Below are 20,568 nucleotides of genomic sequence, written 5' to 3'. Positions count from 1 at the left end.
TGCGATTCGATAAATGGTTCCTAGTGGTTGACTGACAACCATGCCAAACTCCACCTAGGAGTTAGATGCCATTTATAGAATCAGGGCCTCTGTTTTTACACCACTACCCTGTGTGTTTCAAAGCTGGAAGCCATTCTAGTAGTCGGGAGTGGGGGAGGAAGATGGTCAGTGAACGTGCAAAGAGATGAAGTACCTGTAAAATCATACAGCTGAGGTAGTGTTTCCATGACGATCCCAATAAGCGGCAGGTACAGCATAGCCACACGGGCCTTTACTTCAGGGTCGGAGTATCGTGGATCCGAGTCGTGACTTGACAGTAAATTGTGTACTACATTTATGACTTTCTTGTGTAATCCAAAAAGACTGTTAAAGGATGGGGGAGGGGAGGGGGGGGTCACACTGATTAATCAAGATCTGCAAAAGCAAACTGCACCATGTGAACATGCAAGTATTTTTTTGTAACTAGAAAGAAGCTTGTGAAAGGTTTTTTTTAATGTCACCATCACAAAAAAACACATTCAATCATATCTATTTCTAATTAAATTAAACTTGAAAAAAAAATCTCCATTCTTTAATAATAGCAATCTGAATTTTCATTGTGTCTCATCTAAACTAGTGCTAAGAACAAATTAAATCTGCTGTACTAGGTAAAACCTAATTTATTTTGCTTTAGTGGATTGATCGCCTAATGCAGACTCCTGAGAAGATTAACAGAAAGAAGATTATCAAGGTAAGAACTTAATCTTTCATTAGCGTGCCCTATTAAAATGTTTTATTGCGTATTGTGTTGACATTGATGTACCATACTATCCTCAAAGACACAACAATATTTTCCCAAAGAAATAAAACCAGATTGCTCAAAACTAAATCCAAACACACTCTTTAACATGTAAAGAAATAAAGAATTCTGGTCTTATCTCACGAAAGATATAGCGGCGCTAGAAAAGGTTCAAAGAGCGACCAAGATGATAAAGGGGATGAGGAAAGACTAAAAAGGTTAGGGGAGATATGATTGAAGTCTACAAAATCCTGAGTGGAGTGATCGATTTTTCGCTCCAATCATATCTCCCCTCAGATGTCTTTTCACATATGAGAGGAATTCCATCCCTTTTATCATCTTGGTTGCTCTTCATTGAACCTTTTCTAGTGCCACTATATCTTTTTTGAGATAAGGAGACCAGAACTGAATGCAGTACTCAAGGTGAGGTCGCACCATGGAGCGATACAAAGGTATTATAACATTCTTAGTCTTGTTTATCGTCCCTTTTCTAATAATTCCTAGAATCTTGTTTGCTTTTTTGTTGCCATCACACACTGGGTGGAAGGTTTTAGTGTATTGTCCACAATGACACCTACATCTTTTACTTGAGCGTTGACCCTAATATCTGGTAACTATGATTTGGATTATTCTTCCCAATGTGCATCACTTTTGCATTTGTCCACATTAAATTTCATCTGACATTTGGATGACCAGTTTTCCTGCAGTTTTTCAAAGCCCGCATGCATTTTTACAGCTTTGAATATTTAGTGTCTTCTACAAATTTAATCACCTCACTCGTAGTTCCAATTTCCAGATCATTTATAAATAAGTTAAATAGCACTGGTCACTGCAGCACACCATTATTTACCCTCCTCCATTGAGAAAAATGGACATTTAACCCTAACCTTTATTTTCTGTCCAATAACCAGTTCTTAATCCACAATTGAACATTGCCTCCTATCCTATGACTTTTAAATTTTCTCAGGAGCCGCTCATGAGGAACTCTGTCAAAAGCTTTCTGGAAATCTAGATACACTACATCAACCGGCTTGCCTTTATTAACATGTTTATTCACACCCTCAAAGAAGTCAAGCAAATTAGCAAGGCTGAACCCATGCCGACTGTCTCATTAAATCATGTTTGTCTACTAGTGCTGCCCGATTCACGATTCGAATTGATTCACCAATTCAAATCAGGCGAATCGATTCGAATCGATTCAATTTTTTTTAAAAAAAATCGGTCTCCCGATTCAATGGCCGACCCTTTCCCCGTGCTTTCCTAAAGCAGGAGCTGCAGCGCTGCCTCTTGCTGGCCATCCTCTGCTGCTCCTGCTTGAGAGGGGAAGGTCGGTCAGAAAGGCCTCCCCCAGCTTTCCCGCTCTTACCTCCTTTAGGCTAATAGGGCAGCCTGCAGACTCGCTGGTGTTATAGCGATCCCTGCAGCTGCCCGTGGTCCTCAGTGGCACGTTCTCTCTGCCGCGATCCTGCCCCTGCTCTGACGTCAGGAGCAGGATTGCGGCAGAGAGAACGTGCCACTGAGGACCACGGGCAGCTGCAGGGATCGCTATAACACCAGCGAGTCTGCAGGCTGCCCTATTAGCGTTAAAAAGGTAAGAGCGGGGAAGGTGCAGGCTGTGGGGGGAGCAGGCGTTCGTGGCGGAAAAGAGTGCCTTCACGGCAGGGGGGAGCAGGCCTTCCTGGCGGAGCTGGCATTCACGGTGGAGAGGAGTATAAGAGTGCCTTCATGGCGGGGGAGGGAGCTGGCCTTCATGGGGGGAGCTGGCATTCGCAGCAGAGAGGAGGAAAAGAGTGCCTTCGTGGCGGGGGGAGCAGGCCTTCGTGGTGGATAGGAAGAGAGAAAGTGCCTTTGTGGGGGGCACAGGTCTTCGCGGCGGGGAGCAGGCCTTCAGGGCAGGGAGGCAGGCCTGGGAGGAGGAGGAAGAGTTCCTTTGGCGGTAGGGAGGCAGGCCTGTGCAGAGGAAGGAGGAGGAAAGAGTAAGAGAGGGGAAGGGAGATGCCAGACCTGGGGTGAAGTGAAGGGAAGAGAGAGACCAAACCAAAAAGAGGGGGAGGAAAGCAGAGGGACAAGATACTGCTCCAAAGTAGGTGGGCAGGGTGCAGGATGGCAGGAGAGATAGTAGGAGACAGCCTGTACCTGGGGAAGGGGATACAGGAGGTAAGGAAGAGAGAAAGAAGAAGCTGGATATGGGGAGAGAAAAGATGCTGGGCATGGAGGGAGCACAGGAACAGGGACACAAGGGGGACGATACTGGAGACGAGAATAGGGACAGGGACACAGAAGAGAGATGCTGGATGAAAGGGTAGATAAGAAAAGGAGAGATGGTGGATCTATGGATGGTGAGGTCCATTGCTGCAGCTGGAAATGAAAAAAAGGAAAGATGCCAGACCTCCGTGGGGAGGAAAGGAAAACAGAAAGGGAGGACAGAGATGGAAGATGGATGGTTAGCATGGAGAAAGAAGAAAGAAGGAGAGCCTGATCAGAAGACAACCAGACCAACAAGATTTGAAAAATGACCAGACAACAAAAGGTAGGAAAAATAATTTTATTTTCTGTATTGTCATTACAATATGTCAGATTTGAAATGTATATCCTGCCAGAGCTGGTGTTAGACCGCAAACGTGGACTAGGATTTAAGAGAGAGAGGAAAAGTCTTTTTTGTTTATTTTGTTTACACCACAGCGCCAGTGTAGTTAGGAGAAGGCAAAGGGGGTGAAGAGGCTATAAAATAAACCCACCAGGATGTTTGGAAAAACCCACCCAATTGGGCAGGAAAATCGAATCGAATCGAAAAATCAATTCAATAGGCTGAATCGAATCAAATTTTTTTTTCCTGAATCGGGCAGCACTATTGTCTACATGTTTCACAATTTTTTTTTTTTTAATTGTTTCCACTATTTTGCCCAGCAATGAGGTAAAGCTTACTGGTCTAATTCCCCGGATCTCCCCTGGAACTCTTTTTAAAAATCGGTGTAACATTGGCCACCCTCCAATTAGATGATTTTACCAAAAAGTTAACAGATCACTAACAACAGATTAGCAATTTCATGTTTGAGTTCTTTCTGGGATGTGTATCATCCGGTCCATGTGTGACAATGATAAAATAAAAATAAAATAGCCATATTAACACAGCAGTGGTTATAAAATACAAAGGAAGATACTGCCATCTAGTTACTGCATGGCTGATAGTGGTGAATTTGCAACTTTAATAAAGACGACTCACCCCTCTGCATCAGGATCAAGAATGACCGCTAATTCCGTTAGCACCAGCCCTGCTAAATAATGCTGCTGACGGAAGGGCACAGACAATTCAAACATATTTGCAATCTTCTGGTCTTGGACACTGGTAGAAAATCCAGAACTCTATTAACAAAACAAACAGAACCAAAGTTGCATTATAGTCTCCCAAAGCTTATTAAATTTACTTTTTTTTTTTTTAAAGTCATGACCTTTAAACCTTTCCCACAATTCTTCTCTTTCTACTAAAAAGTGGACAAAAGGAAGGTAGTTTATAAAAACTGCAGGTTCCCCTGGTCCAGCACTTTACAAGAGAAATTCATGATGGCAAGAGGAAGAACTGCTAACAGAACTTTTGCTTCCTAGCCTGCCAGTTCAGTCGAGCCTGCATTAAGGTCCTTACTGTTCTAGGTCAGGGGTGGAAAATTCTGGTCCTCAAGAGCCACAGGCAGGTCAGGTTTTCAGGATACCCACCATGAATACGCATGAGATGGATTTGCATGCACTTCCTCCTTGAAATGCAAATCTATCTCATGCATATTTGTTGCGGATATCCTGAAAACCTGACCTGCCTGTGGCTCTGGAAGGCTGGAATTGGCGACCCCTGGTCTAGGGGGATAGGCTAGATGGGAGTGAAATCCAATTGCTCCTGCCCTTGTTGGCTCCCTGGTTAAAATGGTGGCCACAACTTCTAGCGGTACTCTAGTGATTGTTTATTTTTATTAATCAAATATTTACTGCCCGGGAAAAGGATCTAGAGAATCTGTTGAGAATACGTTGAAACCCACAGCTCAATGTGCGACAGCGGCAAAGAAAGCAATTAGAATGTTAGGAGTTATCAGAAAAGAAATGGAAAACAAAGATGAAAATGTTGTAATGCCCTTTTATCACTCTTTGGTATGGCTGCAACTTGAATACTGTGTGCAGTTCTGGTAGCTGTATCTCCAAAAAGATATAGCAGAATTAGAAAAGGTACAGAGAAGGGTGACAAAAATGATAAAAGGTTTGGAATGACTTCCCTAAGAGGAAAGGCTAGGGCTAGGGCTCTTCAGCTTGGAGAAGAGATGGCTCAGGGGTGATATGATAGAGGTCTATAAAATACTGAGTGAACTGGAAAGGGTAGATGTGAAATGCTTATTCACTCTTTCCAAAAATACTAGAACTAGGGGGATTGTGATGAAGCTACTAAATAGTAGAATTAAAACAAACAGGCGAAAATATTTCTTCACACAATGTGTAATTAAACTCTGGAATTTTGTTGCCAGAGAATGTGGTGAAACCAGTTAGCTTAGCGGGGTTTAAAAAAAGGCTTGGATAATTTCCTAAAACAGAAGTCCATAGGCCATTATTGAGATGGCTTGGGGAAATCCACTAATTCCTAGGATAAGCAGCATAAAATCTGTTTTACTACTTGGGATCTAGATAGGTGCTTGGGACCTGGGTTGGCCACTGTTGGATACTGGGCTTGATGGACCTTCAGTCTGACCCAGTATGGCAATTCTTATGTTCTTATCTATACTTAGCCTGTTACTATGTAACTTCAAGCACTGTTTTAGAAGATGGGACTTGTGAGGGTTTTACACTCTTGCCTACTTACAGGCTTCACTTGAAAATATTCGGCATTTTAAATAAAAGGTGTAAATGTGCATGCACAGCTTTCAAACGCAAGTTGGATGCACACCTTCTTGCAAATCATATTGAGGGATACGGGAAATCCGGGTCTCCAACAAGGAGCACCTAAATGAGCCTCCGCGTGTGCGGATTGCCGGACTAGATGGACCTTGGTCTGATCCGGTGAAGGCGTTTCTTATGTTTCCTTGGGTAATTTTCAAAGCACTTTGGACCCAATTCTGTATAGTGCAACCAAAGCTGCAAGCGCAAATCTCTGCACATTGCCAATTTGTGCACGCAACTTAATTGCTTAACGAGGGTCAAAAATTACCAAGTAATGATAATTGGCACTAATTAGCATTTGCGTGTACAACTTCCTAAGCATATGCTGTAAAGTGGCACGTATAAATTCTAGTGAGCAAGTCTCAAAAGGGGGTGTGGCCAGGGGAGGAGCATGGATGGGTCGAGGGCATTCCTAAACGTTAAGTGCACCATTATAGACTAGGCCCAATCCGCACACAACTTAAGTGCAGGTATTTAGGCCTGGTTTTCACACATAGAGGCGCAGTGGTTAGAGCCACAGCCTCAGAACCCTGAGGTTGTGGGTTCAAAACCCACACTGCTCCTCGTGACTCTGGGCAAGTCACTTAATCCCCCCATTGCCCCATGTACATTAGATAGATTGTGAGCCCGCCAGGACAGATAGGGAAAAATGCTTGAGTACCTGAATAAATTCATGTAAACCATTCTGAGCTCCCCTGGGAGAACAGTATAGAAAATTGAATAAATAAATAGAGTGAAAAGTTTCAGCCTCTGATAACCAGAGCTGGTATTGTGACATCACAATGCCTCATTCCACCAATGCCTAAGAGCCAACCTCATCAGTGATGTCACAATGGCTTGATTGTCCTGTACTTGGCTCACCTTTACTTCATTTTGATTTCTAGAGTGGTGCAGTGGTTAAAGCTACAGCCTCAGCACCCGGAGGTTGTGGGTTCAAACCCACACTGTTCCTTGTGACCCTGGGCAAGTCACTTAATCCCCCCATTGCCCCATGTACATTAGCTAGATTGTGAACCCGCCAGGACAGATAGGGAAAAATGCTTGAGTACCTGAATGTACACCACTTAGGTTATAAGTGGTATATAAATACTAAAATAAATAAATAAATAAGTGTGAAGGTGTTTTACAGAATCACTCTAAGTGCCGTCCTTTTTTGGTGCCAATTTTTTTAGGTGTCATATACACTTCCCCCCTCCCCATTCGCGGTTTCGGCAATTGTGATTTCACATATTCGTGATTTTTTGGGGAGGGGAAAAAAGAAAAAAAAACCAAACATCGTTAAGTCTGCCCCCCGGCATCCCGGCCTTACCTGGTGGTCTAGCGGGCTTTCGGGGCAAGAGCGATCTTCCTACGCTCCTGCCCCGTGCAGATCACCATTAGGAAATAGCTGTAGGGAGTTCCCGTCGTAGTCTCAAGAGACTATGGGAACTCATGGCAGCCATTTCCTAATGGCGTTCTGCATGGGGCAGGCGCGTAGGAAGATCGCTCCTGCCCCGAAATCCCGCTAGACCACCAGGTAAGGCCGGGAAGGCGGGAGGGAGGCAGGGGTGGATCAGAGCCGGATATTTGCAGTTTTTCGCCATTCACGGTCCGGCTCTGCTCCTATCCCCTGCGAATCTGGAGGGAGAAGTGTATAGAATATGGCCCTTTATGGATGCACTTTTGCTTTAAAAATCTGTCAGAGTCTATATAGCAGTCCTTATCAAACTTTCTGTGGCCATGAATCATCATGCAGCCACAGAACACATGTAGACCCCTGAAGATGCAGGCTGATGATTTGTCCTTGGTGGGCCTGTGCAACCTCAAATAAAGGTTTAGGGACATAAGCCAGTTTGGGAAGCCCTGCCATATACTGAAAAATGCACAGATATTTTTCCCCACTAAAGTAAGAAGTCATAAATGATATAGGTTTACCCCTTAAGTGAATATTTTTCTTTTTCAAGTGGTGATTTCTATTGGTAGGGGCAGACAACTTTGTGTAGGTCTTACCTGGGATGTTGCAGAAGACACGGACGGTGATGGCGAGGAAGGTGGCGTAAGGAGACTGCAAGGCAAATTTAAGGTAACGTAGTGTTCATGGCTGCAGATTATGCGCAAGAAGTCCAGCCTCAGCGATACCAGGACACTTGGGCTGGGCAATGAATAAAGCTTTGAAGACACCTTGCAAATATGAAAACAACCAGCAACCCATCAACATTTAAAACAAGCACTAACAGATCAGGTGTCATGCATTATTCAGCGTTTTGGATCCCTTTCAAATGGTAAAAGATGAAACAACCGAAACTTGAATTTCTTAATTCATTGAAAGAATTGTATTAATGACTTTTCCTCGCAGGCAAGCGCCTTAGGCCCAGGTTCACTAAAGACAGGGAGTCAATCGCTGTTGGCCAATTCCTGGCCGATTTTAAAACAGTGATTGAGTCATTGTCTTCTTTGCATGCAATAGTCAATCAGGGACTTCCTTAGGCTACTCCCTATGGAAGTCCCTGATTGGCTCAGGCGCCTACCAAGAGAGGAGCCCGAGGCACCTGAGCCAATCAGGGCCTTAGGCCCCGCCCCGTGCATCACATAATGCACCGGGGCGGGGCCTAAGGCCTCAGGGGCGTCGCTGGAGTCATTAGAGCAGGAGGGACCCGAGCATCCCTCCTGCTCCGTTACAGGTACGGGGAGGGGACCGGGAATGGGGAGTTGGCGTTTGGTGGCAGGAGGGAGTCGGCATCCCTCCTGCAGTTTGTTTGTTTTTGCGGGGAGAGTTGGCCTGATGGCAGGAGGGAGTGGGAATCTCTCCTGCCATAATTTGGAAGCGGCAGTGGGCATCAGTGTGGTGGGGGGCATTTTTGGGGGTTCAGGGAGGGGGGGCCCTTTTGGGTTAAAAACTCAGGCTCTGCAAAAAGCGCATTGCGAGCCTGTGGTTTCAAAGATACTTATTATTTTAATGGTTGTTTTATACGGGGTTGTAAGGGCGGAAGAGGACAGGAGAGTCGACAAGGATAGCAAGCGACTGGTCCTCAGCAGTCGCGTACTATCGGATCGGCAAACCCAATCGGTGTTTCTTCTTCCGCTTAGTGAATCGATGGCTTCCTATTTTTGCATGCCATTTCACCTCATTTACATGGGTGGATCGGATTGGGTAGGAGATTTGATTGGCAGCAGTTTAGTGAATTAGGTCGGGGTTGGGGAACGATCGCAAAACCAGTAAAACCGGTTCTGTGATCGTCGAGACAGGATCAGAGGGTTTAGTGAATCTAGGCCTTAATGACTGGGGTACATGTATATAGCACCCATGATAAAAAGGCACTGAAATGAAATCTCCCACAGGCTAAATATATGAGGGGGATCTCTGAAGATCAGAAGGCAACATAATTAACAATGTGTCACACTTCATGAGTTGATGAACATGATACGAATATAATCAAAAAACTGTACTAATACGGGGTATTTTCCTGCATTGAGAGAGGACCATAAAAAATTATTTACAACAAACAAGCCTCATACACTCAACAAGCATAGAAAACCAGCAAATAAAACCGTGGTTACTAATACTTTTTAAAGAGTATACACCATAATTATTGGCTCGGAGGGTGCCACTTTCTTCCCTTGACATGGAAAACCTTTCATACACTGAAAGATTGGAGAGACTGGGGCTCTTCTCGCAGGAAAAGCGGAGACTCAGAGGAGACATGATAGAGACCTACAAGATCATGAAGGGCATAGAGAGAGTAGAGAGGGACAGATTTTTCAAACTTTCAAAACATAAAAGAACAAGAGGGCATTCGGAAAAGTTGGAAGGAGACAGATTCAAAACGAATGCTAGGAAGTTTTTCTTTACCCAGCGTGTGGTGGACACCTGGAATGCGCTTCCAGAGGACGTAATAGGACAGAGTACAGTACTGGAGTTAAAGAAAGGATTGGACAATTTCCTGCTGGAAAAAGGGATAGAGGGGTATAGATAGAGGGCTACTGCACAGGTCCTGGACCTGTTGGGCCGCCGCGTGAGCGGACTGCTGGGCACGATGGACCTCGGGTCTGACCCAGTGGAGGCATTGCTTATGTTCTTATGTTGACATTAAATTATTCTCTTCTCCACAAAAATAACTTTAGCATCTCATCTGCTGTGCACTGCCCTGGTCTCAAAAGCTTTAACTTATGTTTGAATCTATTAAATTCTCAATGTGAGAAACAAAACCAAATTACAAAGGAATCAGAAATCCTTAGAAACAACCAGAACATTTACATTGGCATGGCAGATCATCATTTTAACCACCTCGTATACTCATTCTACAGCAATGCTGTACAAAAAATAAATACCGAGATGTCTGTGCTGTTATGGTGCCTCAGCAAATAAACAGAACCCATAGAAATCCCTCCTGAAAACTAACCCCCCAAGCCCCCCCAGGAGAAAAATGCCACATATCAGGAATGGTGTGTGCTGGAAAACCCGTTCAGCAGAAGGCTTCACGATCTCAAAGAAAGCGTTTGGATATATTTATTCCAAACCTGCAGGAATGCCTTTTGCTTTTTACGATGACCTCTAACCCCATAGGATTCCCACATCATTAAAGCATGGAGTTTGTTGTCCCAATACCAAAAAGATGGGGGCTGATCTTTCAACCAATGATTTAGAATACTTTTTTGCCCCCACCAAATTGGCTTTTGCAAAAAAAAAAAAAAAAAAGAAAAAACAAAAAGAAAAATCCATGTTCACCACTCCCCGCGGAACGTAAAAAGCAAATATTATTAAATAATATTCCCAACTCAAAGAAAATTAAAGTGTGTTACAGGACCTATTGTAAATAGGTGTCAAAAGCTTTAACTAAATTACTTTGCAGGCTAACCCACCTTTTTCTATTGAATGTGCATTTGCTGGAACCTCAGTGCATACAAAATGCATTTCTATAATTATTTTACTTTAAAAACCTCTCTAATATGCATGCAACAAACAACTGATTTTCTTTTGCATTTTCTAAATATGCATGTCAGTATAAAATGCACTTGTACGTGGATTTATTTCCTAACATTTCAGTTACCAAAGCAAGGACTTCTGTTCTCTCTAAGTTTCATAAAGAAAATGTTACTTAACATTCTGTTATCCTATTGTACTCATTACGATTGTTTCTATGTTCCGGAATGCATCAGTTAAGTAATGTGAACCCCCCCCCCCCCCACAACATATCTGTAAGATGCAACAGGTATGCTCAAAATAAAAACCATTACTATGGATTAACTTTACCTGTTTGTAGTAAGCCTTAACCAGGCTAAAGACGAACCCTCTATCCATGACTGATAACAGGTCATTGAGAAAAAAAGCCAGACTTGTATTAAGCCTTTCAACCATCTCAGTATCCTGGGGGGGGGGAGTGAAAACAAAGTAAGAAACAATGTTACAGCAACGATTAATCTTGCCTTCATGCTACAAGTAGACGGGGCAGCCCCAGGCACTTGCAATTACCTTCTGAAACCGTGACACGATATCGCTGGCCATTGTGCTAACCAGAGCATTGATGTCATCCATAAAGCGCTCAGGGAAACGAGTCTTCCTCGGCATATCCAGTTTGTCCATGAAATAGAGATGATGCACCATGCTCTTCACCTGTGGACAGCCCAAGTCAGGACAAGAAAGGAGGGGGGGGGAAGGGGGGACATTCAACCCACTGCACTTCACAGATAGTAAAAACATGATTTCTTGAAAATGTTATTTGGGGAGAAATTGTATAAAGTGCATCAAAATTTAAGCACCAATAGATTCTATAATGGCATCTGGGTGCCTACATCCCATTAAAGAATACTAGTACAAGTCAGCATTCACGCACCAATATTTAAGGGAGAGGGAATGGGAACTTCTACTGGTTACTCATTTCACATCGCACCACATGTAAAATCTTACTGTTGGCATTTAAAATCAAACAGGCGCGTTCACCAGCTTTTCTTGACAATCTTCTCCACGGACCCTCAGATCTGCGTACCACAACTTATTGACTGTCCCCCCCCACCCCATCCCCAATCAAAGAACTTTGCAACACTAGCAATTTCTCTGTTACAGCTCCGACCCTTTGGAACGCCATGCCATCTCACCTTCGCCAAGAAAATTCTCTTGACAAATTCAAGACTAACTTTCTTATTCCAGGATGCACACCATAGCGTCTGATAATTCCCTTTTCCAACAGCACCTCAGTAAACAAAAAGAGCGGCCCCTTCTCCTGGTGTTTTTTCCTCCCCCCCTCGTCCCTCATTTATTTTTATTTTATTTAAAGATGTAATTATAAACTTTCCTTTCCCCCCTTTCCCTCAAAATCGCGTACATCAATGTATTTTATGTCCAACCTTTTATTTTACCCCATTCTTAAATTTATTTTAACGTTTTGCAAACCGGCAAGATACATGTTGATGGTCGGTATATTAAAATGTAAATAGACTTGGAAACATTCAAAGCGGTGGGCCTGGAGGATTACGTGACTTGCCCAGGGTCACAACGCAGCTGCACCAGGATTTGATCTCGCAACCTCTGATTGCAGAGGCAGCAGCTCTACCAGTTGAGCCAGACCCACTTATACTGTGTGAACAGCAGCCACAGATGTGCATGCCTAAAAGTCATACTTTAGCGTGTAAATAACAGCTATTTTATAGTCTACATGTGTAATAGTTTGACATGCTCATGCAAATAATAATAATAAAAAAGTCCAAACAGAAAAAAGCAAGGGAACAAAACCCCACGAATGCCAATCAAAACAGAAAAAGTGGGGATGGAACTGCACACATCAACCGGGACTAAATACTCAACTTTAATATGATAGACCTAATCTGACAATTAAAGTATAGACTTTTTAAACCAGCTGTGTATTTATCCCCGGTTGAAGTGTACAGTTCCATCCCCACTTTTTCTGTTTTAATTGGCTTTTGTGGGGTTTTGTTTCCTTGCTTTTCTGTTTTTTGACATGCTAATGACCCTCTTGCATTTACATACTATACAGGCCGGATTCTATAAATGGCGTCTGTAAAATTCAGCACACAATGCAATTCTATAAAGCAGTGTATCACAAACTGTGTGCCACCTGAGATTCTAGGTGTGCTGTGAGACACTGGGGAGGAGGAAAAAGTGCCGCCTGACTGCCTACAGGACGTTCCTCTCGCGGCGAGAGGCACATCCTGTAGGCTGTCAAATCGGTACCTCTCCACGCCTCTTCTCTTCCAGCTCCCCCTACTGGTGGCTCAGGGCCCCGTCTGGAAGACCTTCGCACATGCACGGATGTCACGATGACGTCCACACACTTTCAGATGCCCTCGAGCCACGGGCACGCTTAGTGTGCCACGGCGTCACAAAGTTTGTGAGACACTGCTATAAAGGGCACTCAACTTTGCACACGAGGTCTTATGCCAGCTGAACCACGGTGTAAATCTTGGCGCGCACATTGGATGCAGACACCCCCCTCCCCCACGACTCTGCCCCCACCCATGTTCCTTTTTGAGCTGCACACCATCCGATTTATGTGCTCATTGTTACGGACTAGCATGTTGCCAGATAATTGGTACTAATTATGATTTCGGCATCTAAGTGCTTGATAGGTCTACTAATTAAATCATTGGAGCCCACTCTGGGATCTGCACCCAAATCTGGGTAGCCTTTACAGAATCCGTGGGTATGTGACTTGTGAACTCACATCATAGAACACGGCCGAGTCAGTGCTAAATATTTACAACCTTGCATAAGTGCTAGCTTTCTACAATCTTTGTGCACAAACGACATCTACATTTTAGGTCTCACAAGAATCCAAATCGCAATAACAAAATATAAATACAATCAGCAAAAAAATTATTATTAGCTAATAACAAATTTTTTTGGCTGGGTGACATCCAGTTCCTTGTCTTTTGTCAGCGTGAGAAGTGCTATCGCAGGAAGATCTACTCGCTGCTGTTGTTGCCATCGTCAGAAGATAAGTGAACTGTTTTTGTTCTTTTTCTGGCTCCCTGTGCACAGTGATGGCTTTGGTCCCGTTATGAAAAGTTACATTTTGAAATGTGTGGAGTTTTTTGCCTATGATACAGAGCAGGACTGGCTTAAGAACTCATTGGGTTGCCGTCCGTATATTGTTGATAAGTTGAGGCTTTTTCGCCACCTATTATAAATGTACTTTCATGGGGTATCTCCACCACTAGGCTAATAACAATTTTTTTGCTGCTTATATCTACATTTAGATGCCATGATCATAGAATTAGAGGATTTATATAGTAATTTTTTTTAACTTTACATTTGGTAGATGATGCTATTAAAGTGATGCAGGTGTACCATCGCTCCAAGTTTGACCTTCCTTATGAGTCTGAACACACACTCCCAATACCTTATAGAATTCCCTAAAACTTAGGCCTCGATTCACTAAACTCATCGATCTGCATCGTTGTTGGGCGATTCTTGGCTGAGTTTTGCCGAGCGACCGATTCACAACAGATTCTGTGTGCAAATGACCTGATTGGACGCGTGCCCTACAGCGATCGAGACGCATGCGCAGATTATCCTCGTTGGTTGTAGACTCAATTTGCGCAGATGCTTGCTCTTCGTACAAGCGAGCTCAAAATAAAGGGGGAGGGGTGGCTGCAGTTTACTTGCTGACCCTACGAGTGGACATTTTAAAAGGAATTGTTTCAATTTTAGTGCAGCCAGATTACGGAACAAAACCCGCTTTAAAACCGCGGGTTAAAACCGCAGGTTAAAACCATGGGCTCTCACTGTGCTTTTTGCAGAATATATTAAAAGGGAATTCATATGCATATGTATAAATATTTTAGGGTTTTTTTTGGGTTGTTTTATATGGAGTTGTAACCTCGCTATTGGGATTTCAGGGCGGCAGAGAGCAGGAGAGTCGGCAAGGACAGTAAGCGACTGGTCCTCAGCAGTCGCTTCATTTTGGATCGGCAAACCCAACTGGTGTTCCTTCTTCTGCTTAGTGAATCGATGGCTTCCTACTTATGCATGCCATTTCCCCTCATTTGCAGGGGTGGATCGGATCGGGTAGGAGATTTGATCAGAGAGCAGTTTAGTGAGTCGGGTTGGGGAACGATCACAAAACCAGTTTTGTGATCGTCGGGACAGGATCGGAAGCTTTAGTGAATCTAGGCCAAAACATCCTCTCTTCCCAGATTCAGTCAAGTCTTCCTTTATTCTTATTCAGCTTTCTTGTTCCTTATTCTCCTAAGTGGACACTTTGTTCAGCTCAGCAGCACCTTCCAACTATTCCCTCTTCCAGACATGTGTTTCTAGACATTCACAGGAATTCTTGGTTTTCTGTTATGGCTCCTTCTCCACGGAACGCTCTTCCATTGTACCTTAGGACCGAACAATCCTTCAAAAATTTTAAATCTCAATTAAAAGCCTCTCTTTTTAATTTAGCATTTGGATCCTCAACATCATGAACCTCATAGCTTATTTTCTTTGGCTTTAAATTTCTCTTTTTCCTGCTTCCCTTTTGTGTTTTCCCTTCGATAAATATTGTAATCATACCACACCTTCCAACCCTTTCGCATTTTGTTGGTCATGCTGGGTGTCCTTTGTTTTATTATTTTATTATACCACCAGCCCTCCATTGATTTTATTGTAAACCGCTTAGACTAAACTGTTTATATTTTGCAGTATATCAAATAAACTGAACTTGGAAAAAAAATCTAAAATATACCGTGTTTCCCCGAAAATAAGACAGTATGTTATATTAATTTTGGGCCCAAAAAATACACTAGGGCTTATTTTCGGGGTAGATCTTATTTTTTTCATGTACATGATCATCTCTCCCTTCCTCTCCTTCACCCCAATTCGTCCTCTTTCCCCACATGTACAGCATCTTTCCTCCCCTCTCACCCATCCCCTTGTGCCTTCCCTCTGCAGCATCTTTCTATCCCTCTCTCGCTCCCATCCCTTGTGCAGCAGAACCCTTGCCCAGCTTCTATCCCTCCCTTCCATGCAGAACCCTTGAGCAGCCCCCCGCCCCTGCCATGCAGCCGAATCCCCACTGACCCTCCCATCCGAACCAACCAACCGCAAGATCTACATACCTCCTTCCAAAGAGCAACGTCAGAAGCACTCTAAACAGGCCGCTTCGCGGTCTTCTCCCGCTGGGGCCTTCCGTGCACCGCGTTACTGATGACATCATCAGTGATGCAGCAGAGGGAATGCCCCAGCGGGAGAAGGCCGCAAAGCAGCCTGTTTAGCGTGTTGCCGAAGCTACTCTTTGTAGATCTCGCGGTCGGAGGGTCGGCGGGGTTTGGACGAGAGGGAGAGATGGAAAGATGGGAGGGTCAGCGGGGGTTCGGCTGCACAGGGGGAGTGGGGGCACAGAGGAAGCACTGCTGATGGCAAATCCAGGGACATTCCGGTTAGGCTTCTGGGGACTAGGCTTACTTTCGGGGTAGGGCTTATTTTCGGGGAAACATAGTAGCAGTGGATATGCTGAAGTTCCGTGACAAGATTCTGTTAGTGTTCTGAAAGCAAAAAAGCATGATCACCTATGGTTCGAGGTTATTAGAGCTGCACAGTAATAATTCCTATAAAGCTGTTAAACAAGGGCTAAAGGCGCCCACCGGACCAAAATGTCTGCTGATCACATTTGTGCCCAGCCAAGTTTTTTAAAAGCTGGGTGCTCCTTCCTCTCCAGTCTGATTTTACTACGACATCAAAGTGCTGAGCAAAGAGACGGGTTTCAAAGCAGACAAAATATACACTATACAAATACATTTTAATCAAACTCGGGCATGCTTACCATCAGCTCAAAGAAAAACCATCCCTGTTGTAAGGCTGCCTCCCGGACGTTCCCACTGCACACAACCCACTGCAGGGCCAGCTCTTCGTGGAGAAGCTAACCAAGACCAAATCCAAAATTAATCCCCATAACAAGCAATTTTTATACAACCAAATCATATATATCACAGCAATACATGAGGTGGGGGAGGAAGATGTGGAAAATGCAGACAATGAGAGAACATAAAAAGCACACAGGGGAACTGAGCGTGAAAGCTGTACAGCTTATGTTGGTGACCTGGTTTCAGAAAGTGCCTTCATGCAACCCAAGATGTGAACGAGCCCGCTGTTTTGAAAATGTATCATGTTTAAAATTCTATAGGTCTTACTGAAACAGGTATTAAAAAAAAATAAAATTCTATGCCCACAGAAATAAAGCATTTATTCAACAGGGCCCCTCTGGCATTTATAATCTACAGCTGATCACTAATCATACCCAGTTTCTATGACTACCCCATACTAAAGCTATGTAGGTATTTTTTCATGCATAATAATAATAATTTATTTTTTTTTATGCCGCTATACCAGAAGTTCGAAGCGGTTCACAACAAGAAAAATGCATACAGTCAATGTTTAGGATGCACAATAAAACAATCAGTCTAAAATACAATAAAATCAATAAATCGGTTAAAATCTAATAAAGTTAAAACAGTGGCATAATTAAAAAAACAGAGAGCTGTAGGAGTCCAAATGAGACTGATCTCATACAGATGTATAAGAGCTCCTATAAAAACAATCGTAGCTTCTCTCGTGAGCTAGTTTTAGTCAGTATATATCCCTCCTCTCACCTCAAAGAGCCTATGCCACGCCACTCAAAGCTCAGTCATTTCACTGCTTTAAGCTTGACGCGTTCCCTATTCATCGGTTCCATATTAAATAAATTACCGTATTTTCACGCATATAATGTGCGCGTTATACGCGTTTTTACCTACCGCGCATACCCCTCGCGCGTTATACGCGTGAGCGCGGTATACAAAAGTTTTTCTACATAGTTCCCACCCCGCCCGACGCCCGATTCACCCCCCCCAGCAGGACCGCTCGCACCCCCACCCCGAACGACCGCTCGCACGCGCTCCCACCCGCACCCGCATCCACGATCGGAGCAAGAGGGAGCCCAAGCCCTCTTGCCCGGCCGACTCCCCAACTCCCCGACAATATCGGGCCAGGAGGGAACCCAAACCCTCCTGGCCACGGCGACCCCCTACCCCCACCCCGCACTACATTACGGGCAGGAGGGATCCCAGGCCCTCCTGCCCTCGACGCAAACCCCCCTCCCTCCAACGACCGCCCCCCCAAGAACCTCCGACCGCCCCCCCAGCCGACCCGCGACCCCTCTGGCCGACCCCCACGACACCCCCACCCCCCTTCCCCGTACCTTTGGTAGTTGGCCGGACAGACGGGAGCCAAACCCGCCTGTCCGGCAGGCAGCCAACGACGGAATGAGGCCGGATTGGCCCATCCGTCCCAAAGCTCCGCCTACTGGTGGGGCCTAAGGCGCGTGGGCCAATCAGAATAGGCCCTGGAGCCCTTAGGTCCCACCTGGGGGCGCGGCCTGAGGCACATGGTCGGGTTGGAGGGAGGGGGGTTTGCGTCGAGGGCAGGAGGGCCTGGGATCCCTCCTGCCCGTAATGTAGTGCGGGGTGGGGGTAGGGGGTCGCCGTGGCCAGGAGGGTTTGGGCTCCCTTCTGGCCCGATATTGTCGGGGAGTCGGCGGTCCTTCGGGGTGGGGGTGCGAGTGGTCCTGCCGGGGGGGGGATGTATCGGACGTCGGGGGGGGGCATCAGGCTTTCAGGGTGGGGACAGGACTTCAAGGGGGAGAGGAGAGTCAGGGCGGGCGAAAGGAGAGTCGGGGTGGCCAGAGGAGAGTCGGGCGGGCGAAAGGAGAGTCGGGCAGCATGCGCGGTATACGGGTGTGCGCGGTATATAAAAATTTCTGTAAAGTTGTGTTTTTCGCGCGCTATACCCGTGTGCGCGTTTTACACGGGTGCGCGTTATCTATGTGAAAATACGGTACTTTTCTCTTCACCGATTGTGATACAAATTCAAAATATCTTATGGTTTATATTCTATATTATTTAGTCCTTAGCTTTGTGGTTTTCACAAGGCAAGGGTCTATGTAGCCAACATGTTTTGCCTGATGCTTTATCAAGGCTTCCCCTGTTTTTCGTCAACCACCATCACATATCCTTCCTTCAGTTCAGTTCTATTTGCAAAAATTTGGAATGAGGCTAGACTTCTCAATTATCAAGTTTTCAAGCTAAAAACTCATTTATTTCAAAAAGTCTCTAACCAATTCATCTGCTTCTAATTAATGGTTCCTTTTCTGTCAGTTTCGATCCCTTTTTTATTTTATTTCTAATACTTGTAACCGAGTCAAGCCCTCTTTGAGGGATTGTATATAGAACTAAAGGATTGGATTGCTGATGGTGGTTGACGATAAACAGGGGAAGCCTTGATAAAGCATCAGGCGAAACATGTTGGCTACATAGGAAGAGGAAGTAACGGCGCAGATTGGATGTGTGGATTATTAGGGTGGATTTGATTTTTCACTTCAACACGGTTTTTCTTTATGTTTTGGGAGAGGATTTAGAGTCACAGGAGCACCTGAACTGTTTGATTTCAAACCAGCAACAATGATTACAGAGGAGTTTCTTGAACCTTTGTCTTCAACCTTTTGCACCTGAATCCTGATATTGATGTTTATCAATCGAAGCTAAGTACTTATTTTTTATTAGCTGTTATTTTAATATACTAACTTACAATATATCAATATCAAATCTTTCAAGCAATAATTAATTAGGCAGGCAGGAGGGTGCAATAACTGAAAGATATAATATCATTGTTATACAATACTGTTGTGTTTGAATGATATCACAAACTGAGCACTCATTTAACAACAATATATGACTTAGTATTTTTTGTATTTTTTAATTTGGTTAATGATTGATTGAATTTTTTTATTTTTCTATATAGACCCTTGCCATGTGAAAACCAGAAAGCTAAGTACTAAATAATATAGAATATAAACCATAAGATATTTTGAATTTGCATCACAAATGGTGAAGAGAAAAGTAATTTATTTAATATAGAACTGATGCAGAGGGGACACGTCAAGCTTAAAGCAATAAAATGACTTTATCCCTCTTTCTTGGAATTCCTCAAACCCTAATACCACCAGATCCTCCCACAAATTAAAACTATCCTTCCCCTCGCTAAAAGGCATTTCCCACACAGGAAAGCTAGGGACCTCCTTCCACTTCAAAATCACTGAGCTCTGGAACAACCTTACCTCCCCTCTTCGGAACTTGAGCTCTTTTCAAGTTTTCCGCAAACATCTGAAAACCTGGCTTTTCTCAAAAAATGTAAGTCTCCCTCCAACTTAGGAATCAAGGAAACTCTTATATCTTGGCATCCCAAGTCCTGTTAATTTTCTTCACACTTCTACCTCTAACCCTCTGTTGTAGTTCCTTCCTATTTCTCCTACTGTAAACCGCGTTGAGCTCTACGAACGTGGAGATGATGCGGTATACAAACCTAAGGATTAGATTAGATTAGACTAGAGCTTTGAGTGGTGTCGCTGAGGTTCTTTGAGGTGACAGGAGGGATATATAATGACTATACATGAAAAAATATCTGCATAGCTTTAGTGTGGTGAGTGAATGAAATATCCTGGTTAAAGGTGGTAGCCAAAAGTGGTGTTTCTATGACTAAGCAGCTGCAGAATTTGTACAAAGCATTCAGATCAACTTGATATTCACATTTGCAGAATGACCAAGGACTTGCATGTCTCAGGTAGCCAGCTCAATCTTTTTGCTGTTGTTGTGATTGCTTTATAAGAGAGCTCTAATTAGCAGCAAAAAAAATTTTAAAACCCAGAAAATTAAAGGCAGTGTTCCTTTTTCAATTAAAAAGATGAAAAAAAAAAATCTAAAATATATAGAGCTTCTGAAACTGTGGGTCAAGACCCCAAATGGGATCACTAAACCTGTGTTTAGGATCATGACTTGTGTTTGGTATTTCCGTAGGTACATCATTATTCTGAACCTCTGCGGGGGATGGGGGAGGGAGGGGTTGTACAATTTTATTTGGCCACAATCTGAAC

At 44.0% G+C, this 20,568-nt stretch overlaps 1 protein-coding gene across 9 annotated transcripts in view; it reads right to left on the bottom strand.

The window, feature by feature from the left end:
• Window positions 1-20,568, bottom strand: part of DOCK7 (dedicator of cytokinesis 7) — a 287,050-nt gene that overhangs the window by 79,314 nt on the left and 187,168 nt on the right. For all 9 annotated transcript variants that reach the window (XM_033917249.1, XM_033917242.1, XM_033917240.1 and 6 more), the window contains 6 exons: window positions 16,429-16,524; window positions 11,139-11,279; window positions 10,920-11,033; window positions 7,679-7,849; window positions 4,002-4,141; window positions 194-363 (listed from right to left, as the gene is read on the bottom strand). In XM_033917249.1, the coding sequence (XP_033773140.1) occupies window positions 194-363; window positions 4,002-4,141; window positions 7,679-7,849; window positions 10,920-11,033; window positions 11,139-11,279; window positions 16,429-16,524 (832 nt within the window). The remainder of the gene's footprint in view (window positions 1-193; window positions 364-4,001; window positions 4,142-7,678; window positions 7,850-10,919; window positions 11,034-11,138; window positions 11,280-16,428; window positions 16,525-20,568) is intronic.

The sequence above is a fragment of the Geotrypetes seraphini genome, chromosome 12 (genome assembly GCF_902459505.1).
Source record: "Geotrypetes seraphini chromosome 12, aGeoSer1.1, whole genome shotgun sequence".
Lineage (NCBI taxonomy): Eukaryota > Metazoa > Chordata > Amphibia > Gymnophiona > Dermophiidae > Geotrypetes > Geotrypetes seraphini.
The sequence above is the reverse complement of the archived record's forward strand: the minus strand, read 5'-3'. Positions and strand labels throughout refer to the sequence as shown.